The 23,402-nt window shown below is 47.3% G+C and overlaps 1 protein-coding gene across 4 annotated transcripts in view; it reads left to right on the plus strand.

Moving 5' to 3' along the window:
* The window catches only part of DNMT1 (DNA methyltransferase 1), a 62,992-nt gene that overhangs the window by 5,055 nt on the left and 34,535 nt on the right, over positions 1-23,402 (plus strand). Inside the window, exons 2-9 of one of the 4 annotated variants that reach the window (XM_030820898.1) lie at positions 8,363-8,399; positions 9,542-9,649; positions 9,870-10,089; positions 13,120-13,195; positions 14,903-14,981; positions 16,579-16,613; positions 17,620-17,704; positions 22,425-22,459. In XM_030820898.1, coding sequence (XP_030676758.1) covers positions 8,363-8,399; positions 9,542-9,649; positions 9,870-10,089; positions 13,120-13,195; positions 14,903-14,981; positions 16,579-16,613; positions 17,620-17,704; positions 22,425-22,459 — 675 coding nt within the window. Of the gene's footprint in view, positions 1-8,362; positions 8,400-9,541; positions 9,650-9,869; positions 10,090-13,119; positions 13,196-14,902; positions 14,982-16,578; positions 16,614-17,619; positions 17,705-20,771; positions 20,953-22,424; positions 22,460-23,402 lie in introns of those variants that run through there. The other 3 variants (XM_030820899.1, XM_030820900.1, XM_030820901.1) reach the window with 3 other exon arrangements.

Genomic DNA, 23,402 nt, shown 5'->3' on the forward strand with positions numbered 1-23,402 from the left:
GGTACAGACTGCTGGGGTTCAAATCCTGCCCTACTTGCCAGCTGTATGTCTAAGTTATTGAACTTCTTGGTGCCTTGGTGTTTCATCTATAAAAAGGGAGTGGGGCTGCCTGCTCGACAGTGGTGTTAGGAAGACTGAGCTTATCGGTATAGATGTGTTGAGAGCAGCACCTGTCCAAAGCCCTTCATCACTGATTATTACGTGGTCCTGTGTGTACAGTGGGGATGCTGTGGGTTTGGTTCCAGACCACTGCAGTAAAGTGAATCTAGCAAGAAAGTGAGTCACACACACGTTTTGGTTTCCCAGTATGTGTAAAAGTTATTAGACTAGGCCGTGTGCAGTGGCTCATGCCTGTAATCCCAGCACTTTGGGAGGCCGAGGCAGGAGGATTGCTTGAGCCAAGGAGTTCAAGACTAGTCTGGGCAACATAGGAAGACCCCCCATCTCAAAAAAAAAAAAAAAAAAAAAAACAAAGCCAAAAGTGGTGGCATGCATCTGGGGTCTCAGCTACTCCGGAGGCAGAGGTGGGAGGATCACTTGAACCCGTGAGGTCGAGGCTGCAGTTTGCCATGATTGTGCCACTGCACTCCAGCCTGGGTGACAGAGCAAGACCCTGTCTCAAAAATTATTACACTGTAAGTCTTAACTATGCAGTAGTATTATATCTAAAACATTGTACATACCTTAATGAAAAATATTACTTAAAAAATACAGTCATCTAGGCCGGGTGCGGTGGCTCATGTCTGTAATTCTAGCACTTTGGGAGGCTGAGGTGGGTGGATCACTTGAGGCCAGGAGTTCGAGACCAGCCTGGCCAACATAGTGAAACCCCATCTCTACTAAAAATACAAAAAATAGCCGGGCGTGGTGGTGTGTGTCTGTAGTTCCAGCTGCTTGGGAGGCTGAGGCAGGAGAATTGCTTGAACCCGGAGGCGGAGGTTGCAGTGAGCCGAGATTACACCACTGCACTCTAGCCTGGGTGAAGGAGTGAGACTCTGTCTCAAAAAAAAAAAAAAAAAAAAAAATCAGCCAGGCGCAGTGGCTCACGCCTGTAATCCCAGCACTTCGGGAGGCCGAGGCGGGCGGATCACAAGGTCAGGAAATCGAGACCATCCTGGCTAACACGGTGAAACCCCGTCTCTACTAAAAATACAAAAAAAAATTAGCCAGGTGTGGTGGCACGCGCCTATAGTCCCACCTCCATGGGAAGCTGAGGCAGGAAAATTGCTTGAACCTGGGAGGCGGAGGTTGCAGTGAGCCGAGATCGCGCCACTGAACTCCAGCCTGGGCAACAGAGTGAGACTCTGTCTCAAAAAAAAAAAAAAATAGGCCGGGCGCGGTGGCTCACGCCTGTAATCCCAGCACTTTGGGAGGCCGAGGTGGGCGGATCACGAGGTCAGGAGATCGAGACCATCCTGGCTAACACGGTGAAACCCCATCTCTACTAAAAATACAAAAAATTAACCGGGCGAGGTGGCTGGCGCCTGTAGTCCCAGCTACGCGGGAGGCTGAGGCAGGAGAATGGCATGAACCCCGGGGGGCGGAGCCTGCAGTGAGCCGAGATCGCACCATTGCACTCCAGCCTGGGTGAAGGAGCGAGACTCCTTCTCAAAAAAAAAAAAAAATAAAATAAAATAAAATAATCTGAGTCTTCAGCGAGTCATAATCTTTTTGCAGGTGGAGGGTCTTGCCTCAAACTTGCCGGCTTAAAGGACATACACTTATTATCTTAGGCAGTTCAGAAATCTGATGTGGGTCTCACCGGACGAAAATCAAGGTGTAAGAAGCCTGCATTCCTTTCTGGGGGCTGCAGGGGAGAATCTGTTTCCTATTTTGGGGTGTTGGCAGAAGTTGGTAGTTGTAAGACTCAGGTCCCATTTTTTTCACTGGTTCTGAGGATCATTGCCCGTTTCTGGAGGCGGTCTCATCCCTCGGCTCATGCCCCCTTCCTCTACCTTTAAACTCAGCATTTGCGGATTGCATCTCTCTCTGACCCGTCCTCCAACGTTGCCCACTCTCTGCAGCTAGAAAGGTTCTGTGCTCTTAAGGACTGAAGTGATTAGATTGGGCCCACCCCAGATAATCCAGGATAATCTCCCCATCTCAAGGGCTGTATTCCTAGTTACATCTGCAAAGTCACTTTTGCCACGTAAAGTAATATATTCACAGGTTCCAGGGATTAGGGCATGAACATTTTTTGGTGGGTCCACTCTTTTTGAGATGGAGTCTCGCTCTGTCGCCCAGGCTGGAGTGCAGTGGCATGATCTCGGCTCACTGCAACTTCTGCCTCCTGGGTTCAAATGATTCTTGTGCCTCAGCCTCTTGAGTAGCTGAGATTACAGGCGTGAGCCACCAAGTCCGGTTGATTTTTGTATTTTTAGTAGAGATGGGGTTTTGCCATGTTGCCCAGGTTGGTCTTGAACTCCTGAGCTCAGGTGATCTACCCGATTCAGCCTCCCAAAGTGCTGGGATTACAGGCATGAGCCACCGCGCCCAGTGGGTCTACTCTTTTGCCTACTGCAGATGCCTTCTTGGGCAGCCCTGCTCCAGCTGCCATGCAGCCAGCCTGAAGAAGCTGGTTTGACAGAGACTTGTAACTTGTCTTGCATGGTCCACTATATTTTATTTTTAGAGACAAGGTCTTGCTCTGTCACCCAGGCTGGAATGCAGCGGCACAATTATAGCTCACTGGGCTCTAGTGATCCTCCTGCCTCAGTCTCCTGAGTAGCTAGGACCACAGGTGCATGCTACCACACCAAGCTAATTACTATTTTTTGTTTAGGCGGAGTCTCTGCTGTGTTGCCCAGGCTAGTCTTGAATTCCTGGGCTCTATTGATCCTCCCGCCTCAGCTTCCCGAGTAGCTAGGCCTATAGGTACATGCTAGCACACCCAGATAATTACTAATTACTATTTTTTGTAGAGACAGGGTCTCGCTGTGTTGCCCAGGCTGGTCTTGAATTCCTGGGCTCTAGTGATCCTCCCGCCTCAGCCTCCTGAGTAGCTAAGACTATAGGTGCATGCCACCACACCCAGCTAATTACTATTTTTTGTAGAGACAGGGTCTCACTGTGTTGCCCAGGCTGGTCTCAAATTCCTGGGCTCTAGTGATCCTTCCACCTCGGCCTCCTGAGCAGCTAGGAGTACAGGTGCATGCTATCATACCCAGCTAATTACTGTTTTCTTGTAGAGACAGGGTCTCACTGTATTGCCCAGGCTGGTCACAAATTCCTGAGCTCTAGTGATCCTCCTGCCTCTGCCTCCCGAGTAGCTAGGACTACAGGTGCATTCTACCACACTCAGCTAATTATTCTTTCTTGTAGAGACAGGGTCTCACTCTGTTGCCCAGGCTAGTCTCGAATTCCTGAGCTCAAGTGATCCTCCTGTCCTGGCTTCCCGAGTGTAGAGATTACAGCCATGAGCCACTGTGCCCAGCCATGGTCTGCTGTATTTCAGACCAGCATTTCTGGTGTAGAGGTGTTACAGTAATCTAACGTTTTATAATTTCTTCCTATCCAATCTATACTAGATACCTCTGCCGGGTTAGTTTTCTTAACATGGTTCTGATGTCATTGGTTCTACTCCCCCTTGACTGCTTTGGTGGTTTGTTAACTACGGAACAAGATTGATAAGTGTGATGCTTCTGCCCTGCCTCTGACTGTCTCCAGCCTCCTCTCTGGAGGTGCCTTTCCCTCCCTGTATGTGGCCAGTCTCGCGTTTGTTTCTTGTATGTTTCCAGAGCCAGCTGCTTCTCGATGGTGCCCCTGTTTGAGCAGCTTCCTGTGCCCGGTTCGCACAGAGCTCTCAACCTCTTCCTGAGGCTGTTATACCCTTTCTCTTGGGAAGCCCGCAGGCGTGTATTTGCCTTATTCCTCTGTGGTTGTTCATATACATCTTTTTTTTTTTTTTTTTTTTTTTTTTTTTTTTTTGAGACGGAGTTTCACTCTTATTGCCCAGGCTGGAGTGCAATGGCTCGACCTCGGCTCACCGCAGTCTCCACCTCCCGGGTTCAAGCGATTCTCCTGCCTCAGCCTCCTGAGTAGCTGGGATTATAGGCATGTGCCACCATGCCTGGCTAATTCTGGATTTTTAGTAGAGACAGAGTTTCTTCATTGTTGGTCAGGCTGGTCTTGAACTCCTGACCTCAGGTGATCCGCCCGCCTTGGCCTCCCAAAGTGCTGGGATTACAGGCATGAGCCACCATGCAGGGCCAGCTGTTTATATATATCTTATCTCCCCTCTGCGGAGGGATAATCTCTGAGGGAAACACTAGGAAGGAATCATAGGGTCTCAGGCTGGGCACTAAGCCAGCATTCTGAGTCCTCTGCTACGTCCTTCACGGCTGTCTGCGACCCTCCTGGTTTCAGCAGGTGTGATTGGTGTCATCACAGTTTTACCAGGGAAGGGATGTCTCTAAAGTGACCCTCCCGCCAGCTCCTCACTGCCTGCCTGGGATCCCACCTGTCACCCTGGGGTCAGGCAGGTTAAATCCAGTCTCTACTGGATGAGACATTCTAGGGGTTTTGAAGGTTTCTCTATTCTCTTTGCCAGGCTAAATATCCCAGTTCATAAGAGGGGTTGAAAGAAAGCAGACCCATTCTGCAAGGACACCTTGGTCTCCACAATCAGTTGAGCCTTGTCCTTCACACCCCAGGCAACCTCGGGATCAGGAGACTGGCTGGCTTGGTCGAGGTAGAAGCCATGTCCTTCCAGTTTTCTCAGCGGAGTGACGGAGAAGTCAAGTGTAATGCTGTTACCACAGCGTGTGTGCCTCTGGCCAGAAGTACCAGTTTCTGTAGCCCTCCTGACTTAAGGCTCTCCTTGGACCCCAGTTGCTACAAGGGTAGAATGACTTTTGCCTGGAAGAGGTTCCTTGTGCTCCTGGAAATCCTAATGTCAAAGCATCTTTTTTTTTTTTTTTCTTTGAGACAGGGTCTTGCTCTGTTGCCCAGGCTGAACAGGCTGGATTGCAGTGGTACCATCATAACTCATTGCAGCCTCAACCTCCCAGGCTCAAGTGATCCTCCCACCTCAGCCTCCCAAGTAGCTGGCACCACAGGTGCACACTAACCACACCCAGCTAATTTTTACATTTTTTTTGTAGAGATGGGATCTCTCAATGTAGCCCAGGCTGGTCTCAAACTCCTGACCTCAAGTGATCCTCCTGCCTTGACCTCCCACAGTGCTGGGATTACAGGCATGAGTTACTGCATCTCGCCTGACCTTGCAGCACCTTGAGTCCAAGTGATACAGTGTATATAATATACAGTCTATATTACCACTGTGTTTGCAGGGTGCTAAGTGTCTCTTCTACACAGCAGTCCTTTTTTTTTTTTGTTTTTGAGACAGAGTTTCGCTTTGTCGCCCAGGCTGGAGTGCAGTGGCATGATCTCGGCTCACTGCAAGCTCTGCCTCCTGGGTTCACGCCATTCTTCTGCCTCAGCCTCCCGAGTAGCTGTGACTACAGGCGCCTGCCACCACACCTGGCTAATTTTTTGTATTTTTAGTAGAGGCGGGGTTTCACCGTGTTAGCCAGGATGGTCTCAATCTCCAGACGTCATGATCCGCCCGCCTCAGCCTCCCAAAGTGCTGGGATTACAGGCGTGAGCCACCGCGCCCGGCCCTACAGAATGGTCTTTCCTAACCACGCAGCAAGTCAGGAAGTCCCTGCCTAGTGACACCTACATCTAATCACTTAGCTCATTGCCTGGAGCAGGGCCTGGCATTCAGCAGGTGCTCAGATGTGAGCGGCGCTGATGGGGAATCAGGTCCCGCATGACCCACAGCAGCCGCTGTAAGACATCGGTCCAGCAAAGCATTCCTCATGCTGCTGCCTGCACTTACCCTCTAGGAAGGCCAGCCTGGAGGAGCCACTTCTGCCCTTCGGGCAAATGATAACTGAGCACCTGTCTGTGCAGGTGCTAGGTGGGAAGGTCAGAGATGGCAGTGGCCTGGTCCCTGCCTGGGGCACCTTCTCTCCACCAACAGACACTTACCCAGCTGGTTAGACCTGTTCTCACCCCACAGTCTGTAGTTAGCACCCAGGCTGGGAACAACAGCCTGTGTTCCTCTCCGTTTCCTTGGTACCTTCTCTTCTTGTTCCTTATTTTTTTCTGAAGAGATAGGATCTCCCTATGTTGTCCAGGCTGGACTTGAACTCCTGGCCACAAGCCATCCTCCCACCGCAGCCTCCTGAGTAGCTGGGGTTACAGGCACGCAGCACTGCAGCACTGCACCTGGCTATTGTTTTTATTTTTTCCCTCTTTGTCCCCGTAAGAGTCAAGCCACTAATTGTCAGTAATCAAATCAGACCACGATTTTCCAGGCAAACTCCTGGCAGTTCTACATTTAGGAATGATTAGCTAGAGACATCCTGAAGAATGAGTTATTCGGGGAGGCGCCAGCCACCTCCTCTAACTTCACCTCTATCCACCCTGTATATGGTTACCCCTTGCTTCCCTAGATGCTTGACTCCCCCATTTCATCCTCATTAAAATGCCACCACCCCCCACCAGGCCTTTAGGAACATCAGCTGGCTGTTCCCCACAGTGTCCTGTGGCCCTGGGCTACTCATTCTGACACTGGCCATACTGTGGCACACCTTGTTATGGGCTGTTGTCAGACCCAACTGGAGAAAGACCAGCTGTAGGTCATTTCCCTTAGGGAAGGGCCCCAACTATATGACCTGCCCCCTCTTTCCTGGTATCTTTTTGAGTCAGGGTCTCACTCTGTCTCCTAGACTGGAGTGCAGTGATGCAGTCACGGCTCACTGTGGCCTCCACCTCCCGGGCTCAGGTGATCTTCCTTCCTCAGCCTCCCAAGTAACTGGGACCACAAGCACATGCCACCAAACCCAGCTATTTTTTTTTTTTTTTTTTGAGACAGAGTTTCACTCTTGTTGCCCAGGCTAGAGTGCAATGGTGTGACCGGCTCACTGCAACCTCCGCCTCCTGGGTTCAAGTGATTCTCCTGCCTCAGCCTCCCAAGTTGCTGGGATTACAGCCACCCACCACCATGCCCGGCTAATTTTTGTATTTTTAGTAGAGATGGGGTTTTGCCATGTTGGCCAGGCTAGTCTCAAACCCTTGACCTCAGGTAATCCACCCACCTCGGCCTCCCAAAGTGTTGGGATTACAGGCATCAGCCACCAGCCCAGCCACTAATTTTTGTATTTTTGTAGAGATGGAGTTTCGCCATGTTGCCCAGGCTGGTCTGAACACCTGGTATCAAGTGATCCGCTCGCCTTGGCCTCCCAAAGTGCTGGGATTATAAGCGTGAGCCACCATGCCTGGTCCCTGGTACCTTTTAAAATATACAGGCTGGGCATGATGGCTCACGCCTGTAACCCCAGCACTTTGGGAGGCTGAGGCAGGCGGATCACCTAAGGTCAGGAGTTCGAAACCAGCCTGACCAACACGGAGAAACCCTGTCTCTGCTAAAAATATAAAATTAGCTGGGTGTGGTGGTGCATGCCTGTAATCCCAGCTACTCGGGATGCTGAGCCAGGAGAATCGCTTGAACCTGGGAGGCAGAGGTTGTGGTGAGCTGAGATCGCACCATTGCACACCAGCTTGGGCAACAAGAGCAAAACCCTATCTCAAAAAAAAAATATATATATATATACACACACACACACACACACGCCAGACATGGTGGCTCACGCCTGTAATCCTAGCACTTAAGGAGACTGAGGCAGGCGGATCACTTGAGGTCAGGAATTCAAGACCAGCTTGGCCAACATGGTGAAACCCTGTCTCTACTCAAAATACAAAAAATTAACGAGGCTGGTGGCGCCTATAATCCCAGCTACTCGGGAGGCTGAGGTGAGAGAATCACTTGAACCCAGAAGGTGAGGGTTGCAGTGAGCTGAGATTGTACCACTGCACTCCAGCCTGGGCAACAGAGCAAGACTCCATGTCTGTCTGTCTGTCTGTCTGTCTGTCTGTCTGTCTATCTATCTATATAATGTATATGTATGTATGTTTATATATGTGTGTATATATATACACACACATATTCTGTTACAGAGCTGCTGTGTGTGTATGTATGTATGTGTGTGTGTATATATATATATACACACACACACATATATACATATTCTGATACAGAGCTGCTATGTAATCTCACAATCATCAGAAAAATGACCCCCAGAAGGGGAACCTTGTTCAGATCAGATGACTTCTTAGCATTAGGCATTCCAGTAGGACACTCTAGACTCTTGCAGGGAGACAAAAGCCAGCTTATCTAACACTCATGTGTTAAACTTGTTTGTGTCCAAAACTTCTTTAGAACTGTGATATTCTTACAGGCAAATGAAGTTGCTTAACAAGTGTTTGTATTTTCTCCCCTATTTCTTCCTCCCAGGCTCAAAGATTTGGAAAGAGACAGTTTAACAGAAAAGGTAATCTGCACCTTAAAATTTTTCTTATTACCAAATCTGACTGACACACTTTGTGGCTCATAAAAATAAGTTTGTTTTCTTTAAATGGATTTTGCATTTTTTCCCATGAAGTTTCAGAGATAATTTGGATATTCTTGTTAAATGTCAGCACTAATTTGCTGCTAATAGTTGGGTGGTGGTGGTGGTTTTTTTTTTTTTTTTTTTTGAGACGGAGTCTCACTCTGTTGCCCAGGCTAGAGTGCAATGGCACGATCTCGGTTCACTGTGACCTCCGCCTCCTGGATTCAAGCTGTTCTCCTGCCTTGGCCTCCCAAGTAGCTGGGACTATAGGCACGTGCCACCACGCCCAGCTAATTTTTATATTATTAGTAGAGATGGGGTTTCACCATGTTGGCCAGAATTTCTGCTCGTGATCTGCCCACCTTGGCCTCTCAAAGTGCTGGAATTACAGGCATGAGCCACCGCACCTGGCCCAGGTTTTTTTTTTTTTTTTTTAACCAATCTCAGTTCCTAAACAATCTACTCTGGATTGTAACTTGTCCTGGTAACACTGTTTTATTGTGTTTTTGTTATCGTTTTGAGATAGGGTCTTATTCTGTAGCCCAGGCTGGAGTGCAGTGGCACAATTTTGGCTCACTGCAACCTTCACCTCCCAGGCTCAAGTGATTTTCCCACTCAGCCTCCCGAGTAGCTCTAACTACAGGCTCAAGCCACTATGCCCAGCTAATTTTTAAATATTTTTTGTAAAGATGGGATTTCGTCATGTCGCCCCAGGCTGGTCTTGAACTCTGGGGCTCAAAGCAATCCACTTGCCTCGGCCTCCCAAAGTGCTGGGATTACAGGTGTGAGTCACTGTGCCTGGCCGACACTTTACAGAAGCACAGTATTGTTCTTATAAACCATGATATATCTCCATCTCACCTCCAACTTTCCCATTTTTCACCACTTTGGAGATAGGAGTGAAGTGATCCTAATGGAAATTCCCTGAACACATTTCATGACTGTTTAGTGTTTTGGCCGAGACAGTATTGCCTGCCATTCAGTCATTGTGACGTGATCAGGCAGCTCAATAACTTGTGTATTAGTCCATTAGTGAATAGCTTGGGAATGTGGGGACTGCTAAACCTATATCCTTCCCTTAGGAATGTGTGAAGGAGAAATTGAATCTCTTGCACGAATTTTTGCAAACAGAAATAAAGAATCAGTTATGTGACTTGGAAACCAAATTACGTAAAGAAGAATTATCTGAGGTAAGTCAGTTCTCAGCATCCCAGCCTCTAGAAAAATGTCTCCTCCTAGTAACTTGTCTGTGACCAGGGAGGCAGCAAGATCCCCAGCTGTCCTCATTGCCTGATGATGATGATGATGATGATGATGATGATGATGATGATGAAGGAAACACATGTGTTTCCTTGTTCTCTGACACTTGTTTACATTCACTGCTACTTAAATTATCCTTTCCTGCTGTAGGAGGGCTACCTGGCTAAAGTCAAATCCCTTTTAAATAAAGATTTGTCCTTGGAGAACGGTGCTCATGCTTGCAACCGGGAAGTGAATGGACGTCTAGAAAACGGGAACCAAGCAAGAAGTGAAGACCGTAGAGTGGCAATGGCAGATGCCAACAGCCCCCCCAAACCCCTTTCCAAACCTCGCACGCCCAGGAGGAGCAAGTCCGATGGAGAGGCTAAGTGTAAGAGCAGATGATTCCTTTTATTTTTAACTGTTTTTGAGATGGAGTCTCACTGTGTTGCCCAGGCTGGAGCATGGTGGTGTAACCTCGGCTCACTGTAACCTCTGCCTCCCAGGTTCAAGAGATCCTCCTGCCTCAGCCTCCCGAGCAACTGGGATTAGAGGCATGTGCCACCACACCCAGCTAATTTTTGTATTCAGTAGAGATGGGGTCTTACCATATTGGCCAGGCTGGTCCGGAACTCCTGACCTCAAGTAATCTGCCTACCTCGGCCTCCCAAAGTGCTGGGATTACAGGCATAAGCCACCACGCCTGGCCCCGCTTGACTGACTGACTTTCTTTCTTTCTTTCTTTCTTTCTTTCTTTCTTTCTTTCTTTCTTTCTTTTTCTTTTTTTTATGACAGTCTTGCTCTGTCTTCCAGGCTAGAGTGCAATGGCACGATCTCAGCCCACTGCAACCTCCGCCTCCCAGTTTCAAGCGATTCTCTTGCCTCAGCCTCCCAAGTAGCTAGTATTATAGGTGGGCACCACCACGCCCAGCTAATTTTTGTATTTTTAGTAGAGATGGGGTTTCACCACGTTGGCCAGACTGGTCTGGAACTTCTGACCTCAAGTGGTCCTCCCGCCTTAGCTTCCCAAAGTGCTGAGATTACAGGCGTGAGCCACCGTGCCCGGCCCCATTTGGCTCATTTTCAACCTAGAAGGAGGCTTTGGTAGCATATAAGAGGGCAGTTAAACTTGGACCCCGGGTCAGTGTTTCCAGGTTCCTTTCTTTTGTACACATCCTCACTAGTAATTACTGGACACTTCCTAACTAGCTTAGATGTGTACATCTTTAAATTTTGTCTTAGCTGGGGATGCGGTGGCTTATGCCTGTAATCCCTGCACTTTGGGAGGCCAAGGTGGCTGGATCACCTGAGGTCAGGAGTTGGAGACCAGCCTGCCCAACATGGCAAAACCCTGTCTCTACTGAAAATACAAAAAATTTGCCAGAAGTGGTGGCGGGCACCTGTAATTCCAGCCTGGGCAACAAGAGTGAGACACTGTCTCAAAAAAAAAAAAAAAATTTGTTTTTGACCAAGTTGCAGCATTAGATCCCAAAACATGGCTACATGTGTGACAGATTGCAGATGACAAGTGCTACAAATACTTACTCCTTCTAAGACCTTATATACCTGGTTAAACTAAACATTTATTCTCAGACTCTTGCCCAGTTTGTAGGCAAAGGAACTCTTCTGGAATTTTTTTTTTTTTTTTTGAGACGGAGTCTCGCTGTCTCCCAGGCTGGAGTGCAGTGGCGCAATCTCAGCTCACTGCAAGCTCTGCCTCCCGGGTTCATGCCATTCTTTTGCCTCAGCCTCCCGAGTAGCTGGGACTACTCGGCACCCGCCGAGTACTACAGGCGCCCGCCACCAGGCCGGCTAATTTTTTTTGTATTTTTTAGTAGAGACGGGTTTTCACCGTGTTAGCCAGGATGGTTTCGATCTCCTGACCTCATGATCCGCCCACCTCAACCTCGCAAAGTGCTGGGATTACAGGCATGAGCCACCGCGCCCAGCCTCTTCTGGAATTTTTTAAAAAATAAACAATAGGATAGTACTTGAGCTCAGGTCTGGTTCTCAGCCACTTCATTTTTATTTTATTTTATTTTATTTTATTATTATTTTTGAGACAGAATCTTGCTCTGTCGCCCAGTGGCATGATCTTGGCTCACTGCAAGCTCCGCCTCCCAGGTTCATGCCATTCTCCTGCCTCAGCCTCCCAAGTAGCTGGGACTACAGGCATCCGCCACCACGCCTGGATGATTTTTTGTATTTTTAGTGGATGGGGTTTCACTGTGTTAGCCAGAATGGTCTCAATATCCCGACCTCGTGATCCACCTGCCTTGGCCTCCCAAAGTGTTGGGATTACAGGCGTGAGCCACTGTGCCCAGCCTTATTTTATTTTCTTTTAATTTTTATTTTATTTTTTGAGATGGAGGCATGTGCCACCATGCCCAGTTAATTTTTGTATTTTTAGTAGAGACAGGGTTTCACCATGTTGGCCAAGGTGGTCTCGAACTCCTGACCTCAGGTGATCCACCTGCCTTGGCCTCCCAAAGTGCTGAGATTACAAGCGTAAGCCACCGCACCCGGCCCTTTATTTTATTTTTTTTGAGATGGAGTCTCACTCTGTCGCCAGGCCGGAGTGCAGTGGCACAATCTCGGCTCACCACAACCTCCACCTCCTGGGTTCAAGTGATTCTTTTGCCTCAGCCTCCCGAGGAGCTGGGACTACAGGCATGTGCCACCATGCCCAGCTAATTTTTGTATTTTTAATAGAGACAGGGTTTCACCATGTTGGCCAGGATGGTCTTGATCTCTTGACCTTATGATCTGCCCGTCTTGCCTCTCAAAGTGCTGGGATTACAGGCATGAGCCACTGCACCCGGCCTATTTCTTTTTTTTCTTTTTTTTTTTTTTTAAGAGACAGGGTCTTGCCCTGTCGCCAAGGCTGTGTACAGTGGCGCCATCTTGGCTCACAGCAACCCCCATCTCCCAGGTTCAAGTGATTCTTGTACCTCAGCCTCTTGAATAGCTGGGATTATAGGTGTGTACCACCACGCCCAGCTAATTTTTTTTGTATTTTTAGTAGAGATGGGGTTTTGCCATGTTGTCCAGGCTGTTCTCGAATACCTGAGCTTGGATTATTTTCCCACCTCGGCCTCTCAAAGTTTTGGGATTATAGACGTGAGCCACTGTGCCTGGCCCACTTCATCTTTTGTTATTTTAACAAGAGGCTCTGTTTCCTGGCCTTCTTTAGCATTTGGCCCCTCAAATAACTGACATGATATGGCTCAGCAAACTGGCAGGTGCTAACTGCCAACATTAGCAAGCTGGTTATTGGCTAGAATAAAAATGCAAAGATGCTTAGTCCTTAGAACCTGGCTTCCTGCAATAGCTTAGTAATGTTGAGCTGCGTTATTGCTGTGGGCTTTCTATTCATAGTGGCTTTTTTTTTTCTTTTTAATGCTTTTTTTTCTTTAAACAGCTGAACCTCCACCTAGTCCCAGGATTACAAGGAAAAGCACCAGGCAAACCACCATCACATCTCATTTTGCAAAGGGGTCAGTATACGATAAATTGGCAGCTGCCTTTTTTAGGGGCCGGCTGTTTTGGGATGGAATTGGTAGGGCGTCACATGGCAATTCTGTCTTCCATGTTGTATAGGTTTTCATCTTGCAGTTCTGTTCTCTAGACATTTATGAATAGCATTTCTGAAAACGTTACCTGTTTTTACTCATATAGGAAAGTTCAAATGTACACAAAATCATGAGTTTTGTATAATGAACCCTGAAATACCCATCATCTAGTGCCAACAGTTATAAAGTTACAGCCGTTGTTTCATCTATACCCCCATATTTTGTGTCCCCACCCCACTTGGATTACTTTGTCCATAAATAGTTTAGTATATTTCTAGAGAATGAGATCTCTTTTGACAACTTTTTTAAAATTACTCATATTTTACAATAATTGCTAACATTTAGCAGTCTTTTTTTTTTTTTTTTTTTTTTTTTTTTTTTTTTTTTTTGAGACAGCGTCTGGCTCTGTCACCCAGGCTGGAGTGCAGTGGCACGATCTCGGCTCACTGCAACCTCTGCCTCCCGGGTTCAAGTGATTCTCCTGCTTCGGCCCCCTGAGTAGCTGGGATTACAGACGCACGCCACCACAGCTGGCTAATTTTTGTATTTTTAGTAGAGATGGGGTTTCGCCATGTTGGGCAGACTGGTCTCAAACTCCTGACCTCAGGTGATCTGCCTACTTCGACCTCCCAAAGTGCTGGGGTTACAGGCGTGAGCCACTGCGCCCAGCCAAAACAGTCTTTTTAACAAACCAAAGTATAATACTGTTCTGATGTCTTTATAAAAATGTAAGAATTCCCTACTATCAGATATATAGTTGGTATTTACATTTTTCCCTTTGTGGTGAACAAGCCGTGTGGCAAACAGACAGCGTTTGGTTGACTTGTTCCTTAAAGTTATAGATTCCTTTCCTCCTATTTCACTTAAAATTCCTCGCAGATTTTAAATTCCTTCATCTCTTATCTTCTTGCCATTTACTTGAAGAAATTCATTTGTCCAGTAGTTCCTAGATTGGGCCGATTGCACCCTTGTGGTGTTCCACAGGTCCCCTTGTCTTCTGTTCCCTATAAACTGATAGGATTACAGGACTGATCAGATTCCAGCTTTTTATTTTTTGAAACTGACTTTTTTTTTTTTATTTTGATACGGAGTCTTGCTCTGTCGCCCAGGCTGGAGTGCAGTGGCGCGATTTCGGCTCACTGCAACCTCCACCTCCCAGGTTCAAGCGATTCTCCTGCCTCAGCCTCCTGAGTAGCTGAGATTACAAGTGCCTGCCACAACCCCTGGCTAATGTTTGTATTTTTGGTAGAGACAGGGTTTTACCACGTTGGCCAGGCTGGTCTGAAACTCCTGAACTCAGGTAATCCTCATACCTTGGCCTCCCAAAGTGCTGGGATTACAAGCATGAGCCACTGCACCTGGTCTGAGGCTGACTTTATGGATCGTGCTGTGTCCCTCCATCAGAAAGGTGTGTGACATCTCTTCTCTGACACTAGCAGCTGTTGATCGGTGTTTAGACCCATGATTTCTTAGGACTTACAAGATGGCAAGACAGCATTCTAAACCCGTCATTCAGAGAAAACATTAAACTTGAAGCCTCTTTCAACATCCTGGTGAATGAGGGTCCACTTCAGGTCAGCTGGAGGCCTAGGGTCTTATTCCACTAATGGTTGGCCTCACTGTGTGTGACAGCCCTGCCAAACGGAAACCTCAGGAAGAGTCTGAAAGAGCCAAATCGGATGAGTCCATGAAGGAAGAAGACAAAGACCAGGTAGGGCCGGTGCTTTCATTTCCTGACTCTACCTTAACTTGGTGTATTTGATTGTGACTTCATATGTGTTCTGTCCAAGTAAATAAAAACCCTGTCTAGTTAGGGCTCTCCAGAGAGACAGGACCAATAGAATGTATATGTGTGTATAAGATATAGGTACATATATACATATGCATGTGTATGTATATATAATTTGTTTTATTTTTTTCTTGTTTTTATGGGTACATAGTTGGAATATATATTTATGGGGAGAGACTTTATTTTGAGAAATTGGCTCACAAGATTGTGAAAGCCGGCAAATTTGAAATCTGCAGGGCAGGCTGGAGGTCCAGGGGAGAAATGACGTCATAGCTCAAGTGGCAAGACAGTCTTATATACATACATGTTATATATGTGTGTGTGTGTGTGTGTGTATATGTATGTATGTATGTATGTATTTAGACTTTTTTTTTTTTTTTTTGGAGACAGGGTTTTGCTCTTGTCGCCCAGGCTGGAGTGCAATGGCGCGATCTTGGTTCACTGCAACCTCAGCCTCCCGGGTTCAAGCGATTCTCCTGCCTCAGCCTCCCGAGTAGCTGGGACTACAGGCGCGTGCCACCATGCCCGGCTAATTTTTGTATTTTAGTAGAGATGGGGTTTCACCATGTTGCCCAGGCTGGTCTCGAACTCCTTGAGTTTAGGCGATCCGCCTGCCTCGGCCTCCCAAAGTGCTGGGATTATAGGCGTGAGCCACCATGCCCAGCCAATTTGTTTTTTTTTTTTTTTTTTTTTTTTAAGTTTTTTTAGATGGAGTCTCACTCTTTTGCTCAGGATGGAGTGCAGTGGCACGATCTCAGCTCACTGCAACCTCCGCCTCCTGGGTTCAGGTGATTCTCTATCCTCAGCCTCCTGAGTAGCTGAGACTACAAGGCATGTGCCATCATACCCAGCTAATTTTTATATTTTTAGTAGAGATGGGATTTCACTGTGTTGGCCAGGCTGGTCTTGAACTCCTGACCTCAAGTGATCCACCCGCCTCAGCCTCCCAAAGTGTTGGGATTACAGTTCTGTCTTTTTTCTTTTCTTTTTTCTTTTTTATTTTTTTTGAGACAGGTCTCATTCTGTCACCAGGTTGGGGTGCAGTGGCGCAGTCATGGCTCACTGCAGCCTCAACCTCCTGGGCTCAAGCGATCCTCCCACCTCACCCTCCCAAGCAGCTAGGACTACAGGCGCATGCCAATCAGCTAATTTTTGTATTTTTTGTAGAGATGAGGTTTCCCATGTTGCCCAGACTGGTCTCTAACAAATAAATTAAACAAATTCCTGACACAAGATGGAGAATCTTTGATTCTCTTACATAGTATCATTAGGCGATCTCTAGTGATGGGCAGTGTGCCTGCCTACTTCTCGGACCTGCTTTTGTTTTGGGGTTGGTGGGGATTAATACCAGGGTAAGAGTTTCCCAGATCTTCTCCCCAAAACCCAGGCCCCTTCCTTTCCCACTCTTGCTCTAACCATGTCAAATGTGTTAATATTTCAACTCACACTTTTGGTGTTGATCTTCCCTTGAAACCAGTATTCTAATCTTTGTTGTTCTTCCTCCCTTCCCTCCACACAGGATGAGAAGAGACGTAGAGTTACATCCAAAGAACGGTAAGAATAGTTACTATACCTTTCTTTTTGTTCTACGAGTTGTGTAATCTTGATCACAAAACTTTTTCAGAAAGTTTAAGGCCGGGCACGGTGACTCATGCCTGTAATCTCAGCACTTTGGGAGGCCAAGATGGGCGAATCACTTGAGGTCAGGAGTTCAAGACCAGCCTGACCAACATGGTGAAACCCCGTCTCTACTAAAAATACAAAACTTAGCTGGGCGTGGTGGCACGTGCCTTTAATCCAGCTACTCAGGAGGCTGAGTCAGAAGGATTGCTTGAACCCAGGAGGTAGAGGCTGCAATGATCTGAGATCATTCCACTGCACTCCAGCCTGAGTGACAGAGCAAGACTCCGTCTCAAAAAAAAAAAAAAAGTTTAAAAAGAAGAACTTTATCTTGAGTTTCCATGGCAACCATATCGTTATGAAGGATCTGAATTTGGGGTCAGATCATTAGCATTTAGATTCAAGTAGAATTCTCCTCTTTTCTTGGAAGGAATGAGTTGAGGGCAGCTGGCATTCGAGCCAGATGTAAAAGTCATATGAAATACTAAATTTTTTTTTTTTTTTTTGAGACAGTCTCGCTGTCGCCCAGGCTGGAGTGCAGTGGCGCGATCTCGGCTCACTGCAGGCTCCGCCCCCCGGGGTTCACGCCATTCTCCTGCCTCAGCCTCCCGAGTAGCTGGGACTACAGGCCCCCCCCACCTCGCCCGGCTAATTTTTTTTTTGTATTTTTAGTAGAGACGGGGTTTCACTGTGTTAGCCAGGGTGGTCTTGATCTCCTGACCTCGTGATCCGCCCGCCTCGGCCTCCCAAAGTGCTGGGATTACAGGCATGAGCCACCGCGCCCGGCCAACAAATACTAAATGTTAAATGAGTATGTGTCTGTCAGGGCTCCTGAGATAATGAAGATTGCTTTTGGGGGAAAGAGGAGCTTTATGAAAACTGCTTCTTTGGGGAAGCTCCTGGCACTCACACTTAGGGTCTGTGTTATTTTGCTTGACAGAGTTGCTAGACCACTTCCTGCAGAAGAATCTGAAAGAGCAAAACCAGGAACACGCACTGAAAAGGAAGAAGAAAAAGATGAAAAAGTAAAGCTCTATCACCTCTAAGTTTGTTAATTCTCCCTTAATCCTATATGGTCCCAATTTCCTTCCAGGACATGGGGACGGGGTGGGGAACGTGGAAGAACAAGATGGGTTTTGCCAGTGATCAAAATGCTTTTGACTTTGGCTAAACACCTTTCAAACTTGTTTTTTCGTGGTTCTCTACATGGAAGGTGGGTTATGAGATTGTGATAGTGAAGACCCTTGCTACTTATTTGTGATATTTTATTTTATTTTATTTATTTATTTTATTTATTTATTTATTTTTGAGACAGTCTCCCACTCTGTCACCCAGGCTGGAATGAGTACAGAGGTGCGATCTTGGCTCATTGCAACGTCTGCCTGCCAGGTTCAAGTGATTCTCATGTCCCAGCCTCCTGAGTCTCTGGGACTACAGGCGCCCGCCACCATACTCAGCTAATTTTAGTGGAGATGGGGTTTCACTGTGTTGGCCAGGCTGGTCTCGAACTCCTGACCTCGAATGATCCACCTGCCTCAGCCACCAAAGTGCTGGGATTACAGGCATGAGCCACCACAGCAGCCAACCTATGCCACTTAATCAACTAGTCACAGAGCTTCAGTTTGTCACCTGTCCTTCTTGCTTCTCTGGCTGATGAGATCTTTGTGAAGATCTAATTTTCAGACCTAGGAGGTGCTAAAACTTTTTTTTTTTTTTTTTTTTGAGACAGAGTCTTGCTCTGTTGCCCAAGCTGGAATGCAGTGGTGTGATCTTGTCTCACCACAACCTCTGCCTCCCGGGTTCTTGTGCCTCAGCCTCCTGAGTAGCTGGGATTACAGGTGCCTGCCACCACACCCAGCTAATTTTGTATTTTTAGTAGAGATGGGGTTTCTCCATGTTGGTCAGGCTGATCTTGAACTCCCAACCTCAGGTGATCCACCTGCCTTGGCCTCCCAAAGTGCTGGGATTATAGGCGTGAGCTACCACACCTGGCCTAAAATACTTTTCAAACTTATTTTTTTGTAGTTCTCTACATGGAAGGTGGGTTATGAGGTTGTCATAGTGAGGATCTTTGCTACTTATTTGTGGTATTTATTTAATTTAATTTAATTAATTATTTTTTGAGACAGTCTCCTGCTCTGTCACCCAGGCTGGAGTGCGGAGGTGCAATCTTGGCTCATTGCAACCTCAGCCTCCCAGGTTCAAGTAATTCTCATGTCCCAGCCTCCCGAGTAGCTGGGACTATAGGCGCCTGCCACCATACCTGGCTAATTTTTATGTTTTTATTTATTTATTTATTTATTTATTTATTTATTTTTTGAGACGGTGTCTCACTCTGTCGCCCAGGCTGAAGTGCAGTGGCTCGATCTCCACTCACTGCAAGCTCCACCTCCTGGGTTCGTGCCATTCTCCTGCCTCAGCCTCCCAAGTAGCTTGGACCACAAGCACCTGCCACCATGCCCGGCTAATTTTTTGTATTTTCTGTAGAGACGGGGTTTCACCGTGTTAGCCAGGATGGTCTAGATCTCCTGGCCTCGTGATCTGCCTGTCTCGGCCTCCCAAAGTGCTGGGATTACAGGCGTGAACCACCGTGCCTAGCCAATTTTTGTGTTTTTAGTAGAGACGGGGTTTCACCATGTTGGCCAGGCTGGTCTCAAACTCCTGACCTCGAACGGTCCACCTGCCTCAGCCATCAAAGTGCTGGGATTACAGGCATGAGCCACCATACCGGCCAACCTGTGCTACTTAATCAACTAGTCAGAGTTTCATTCTGTCACCTCACCGACTTCCTTCTCTGGCTGACGAGATCTTGGTGAAGATCTAATTTTCAGACGTAGGAGGTGCTAAAATTCTTCAGCATCATCCAGACATAAAGTTGCATTCTCCTCTGTGAAGTCAGACCAGCTCTTTCCCCAGTCCCTCATCTTCTTTGTAAAATCTGAGTCTAAGGTTCTATGCAATACAGATATTGGGTACTGTTTTTTTTCTGTTTGTTTTTTAATAAGATGACTGAGGGCCGGGCTTGGTGGCTCATGCCTGTAATTCTAGCATTTTGGGAGGCCGAGGTGGGTGGATCGCTTGAGCTCAGGAGTTCGGGGCCAGCCTGGGCAATGTAGTGAGACCCCGTCTCTACAAAAAAATACAAAAATCAGCTGGATGTGGTGGACCTTGCAACAGGCAGCGTGCCTGTAGTTCCAGCTTCTCAGGAGGCTGAGGCAGGAAGATGAGGAAGATCACTTGAGCTCAGGAGGCTGAGGATACAGTGAGCCATGATTGTCCCACTACAGTCCAGCCTGGATGACAAAGTGAGACTGGTCTTAAAAAAAAAAAAAAAAAAAAAAGATGACTAGAAGTTTCTTACCAACTTAGGTAGATGATGAGTGCCTTACTTGGGAGCTTAGTAAAGGATGGCTGTCCACTGGGGAATCAACTAAAATGTACAATAATTTTTTTTTGTTTTTTGAAACGGAGTTTTGCTCTAGTTGCCCAGGCTGCAGTGCAGTGGTGCGATCTCGGCTCACTGCAACCTCTGTCTCCTGGGTTCAAACGAATTCTCCTGCCTCAGCCTCCCGAGTAGCTGGGATTACAGGCTTCCGCTACCACGCCCAGCTAATTAATTTTTTTGTACTTTTAGTAGAGACAGGGTTTCACCATGTTGGCCAGGCTGGTCTCGAACTCCTGACCTCAGGTGATCCACCCGCCTCGGCCTCCCTAAGTGCTGGGATTACAGGCGTAAGCCGTCGCACCCGGCCGCTGTACAATAATTTTTGAACCATCGGTACTTGAGGTTGGTCTTTCTTTTTTTACTTTTTCTTTTTTGTTGAGATGGAGTTTTGCTCTTTCGCTCAGGCTGGAGTGAAGTGGCACAATCTTAGCTCACTATAACCTCCACCCCCTGGGTTCCATCGATTCTCCTGCCTCAGCCTCTCCAGTAGCTGGGATTATAGGCGCCCGCCACCCCGTCCACCTAATTTTTGTATTTTTAATAGAGACGGGGTTTTGTCATGTTAGCCAGGCTGTTCTGGAACTCCTGACCTCAGGTGATCCACCCACCTCAGCCTCCCAAAGTCCAGGATTACAGGGGTGAACCACCACGCCTGGCCGAAGTTGGTCTTTCATTGATCACCTTTCCTATCGTGATCCTAGTTAAATTAGACAGCAGTTGCAGTTAGTGCATACCTCGAATTTGTTTCAGAACAAGCAGTCCTAACGGGCTAATTCAACCACCACCCTCCAAAGAAGGAACCTGTGGCAAGATCGAAATCCCTCACCTGTAAGCATACTTTCAGGATTTCTTCTTGTAGTAGGAAGGTTTGCAAAGTGTTTTTTTGTTTTGTTTTGTTTTTTTATTTGAGACGGAGTCTTGCTCTGTCGCCCAGGCTGGAGTGCAGTGGTGCCATCTCCGCTCACTGCAAGCTCCGCCTCCCGGGTTCACGCCATTCTGCCTCAGCCTCCCGAGTAGCTGGGACTACAGGTGCCTGCCACCATGCCCGGCTAATTTTTTGTGTGGTTTTGGTAGAGACGGGGTTATTTATTTATTTATTTATTTATTTATTTTTTGAGACGGAATCTCGCTCTTGTCGCCCAGGCTGGAGTGCAGTGGCGCGATCTCGGCTCACTGCAAGCTCCGCCTCCCGAGTTCACGCCATTCTCCTGCCTCCGTCTCCCGAGTAGCTGGAACTACAGGCGCCGGCCACCATGCTCGGCTAATTTTTTTTTTTTTTTGTATTTTTAGTAGAGACGGGGTTTCACTGTGTTAGCCAGGATGGTCTCGATCTCCTGACCTCGTGATCCGCTCATCTCGGCCTCCCAAAGTGCTGGGATTACAGTAGTGAGCCACCGTGCTCGGCTGCAAAGTATTTCTTAATATCGCTGACCTTTGCGATCTCTTCACAGACTACCACGTATGGAGTTTCTGAAGGTTGGATTTGACTTGCCTGATTCTCTGGCAAGATGTGTCTAGTTCTTTAAATGCAGCCTCAGGCTGGGCATGGTGGCTCACGCCCATAATGCCAGCACTTTGGGAGACCAAGGCGGACGGATCACTTGAATTCGAGACCAGTCTGGCCAACATGATGAAACCCCATCTCTACTAAAAATACAAAAATTAGCTGGTCATGGTGGTGTGTGCCTGTAAACCCAGCTACTTGGGAGGCTGAAGCAGGAGAATTGCTTGAACCTGGGAGTTGGAGGTTACAGTGAGCCAAGATTACACCACTGCACTCCAGCCTGGGTGACAGAGTGAGACTCCGTCTCATAAATAAATAAATGAATAAATGCAGTCTCAGAGGCTGTGTTGTTGTGTCTCAGTTGGAGCTACTTTTCAGATTGGGCCATCCTATTTCATTGGTTTATATTGGAAGTAGAGATTTATAATAAAGTTACTTTCTCTGAGGGAATCAACACTTACTGATGACAAGTAGTAGAGGAATTTTGAAGTAAAAATACTTAAACTGCAGTGTTGTAGTATCTCCTTTCTAAGGGTTTCATTTCCTGTCTACTTAACCCACTGAAGAAGAAAAGAAAATTGCTGTCTTGAACACCTGGCACAAGTGATCCTCCCACCTCAGCCTTCCAAAGTTCTGAGATTACAGGCGTGAGCTACTGTGCCCACTGGTAGACAGTCTTTACTCCCACCACTGGACTCTAGGATCAGTTCAGGTGTTTTATTTCCATAGGACACTTTAATAGAAGGATCCACACCAAATGGAAAAAGTTAACTTGTCTTTTTTCCCTGCAACTTAGGAAGAAAAGAGACTCCGAAGTCAAACCAAAGAACCGTAAGTGCAGCGAACCTGCCTTTGTGCTTTGTTGTGAAACTGAATTGCTAACATAAGTATCCTGGTAAAATAACGGGTTGGTATGGAACAGTGGGTACTAATCATATGTCTCTTATGTGGGCAAGTTCTGCTTGTGAAAGGTGAGACCACCCTGAAGTGAAGGCTGAAGTTAACTTTTTTAACTTTAATTTAATTTAATTTAATTTAATTTTGAGACGGAGTCCTGCTCTGTCACCCAGGCTGGAGTGCAGTGGTGCAATCCTGGCTCACTGCAACCCCCACCTCCTGGGCTGAAGCGATTCTCCTGTCTCAGCCTCCCGAGTAGCTGGGAGTATGGGCGCGTACCACCATGCCCAGCTAATTTTTGTATTTTTAGTAGAGACAGGGTTTCACCATATTGGTCAGGCTGGTCTTGAACTCCTGACCTCACGTGACCCACCTGCCTCAGCCTCCCAAAGTGCTGGGATTGCAGGGTGAAGTTAGCTTCGATTTCTCCTCCCAACCCCAGGGCCCTTCTCAGGGTTGGTCACACAGCTGTGTGTCATGTGGCAGTGAAAGGCCGTCGAGTGAGCAGCTGTGTCACTTACCTTTCACTGTGAAAATGCTGTGTGACAAATGGCTCCAAGGCCAGAGGCCTAGAACAGTGAGCATTTTTCAAGCTCACTTGTCTACAGCTTGGTGGCTGTTGGCTGATCTTGAGCTGGCTTAGTGGGGACGGCTGGGCTGACCCAGCTCTGCCTCCGCAATTTGGCCAGCCTGGGTACACGCTTGTGGCTGTGCCAGACCACAAGGGCAGAAATGAAAAGTAGCACTTTTTCAAACCTCTGTTGAAAAAAGTTGGGCCAGGTGCAGTAGCTCGTGCCTATAATCTCAGCACTTTGAGAGGCTGAGGCGGATGGATCACTTGATGTCAGGAGTTCAAGATCAGCCTGGCCAACATGGT

This window comes from Nomascus leucogenys, chromosome 10 (assembly GCF_006542625.1).
Source record: "Nomascus leucogenys isolate Asia chromosome 10, Asia_NLE_v1, whole genome shotgun sequence".
NCBI lineage: Eukaryota > Metazoa > Chordata > Mammalia > Primates > Hylobatidae > Nomascus > Nomascus leucogenys.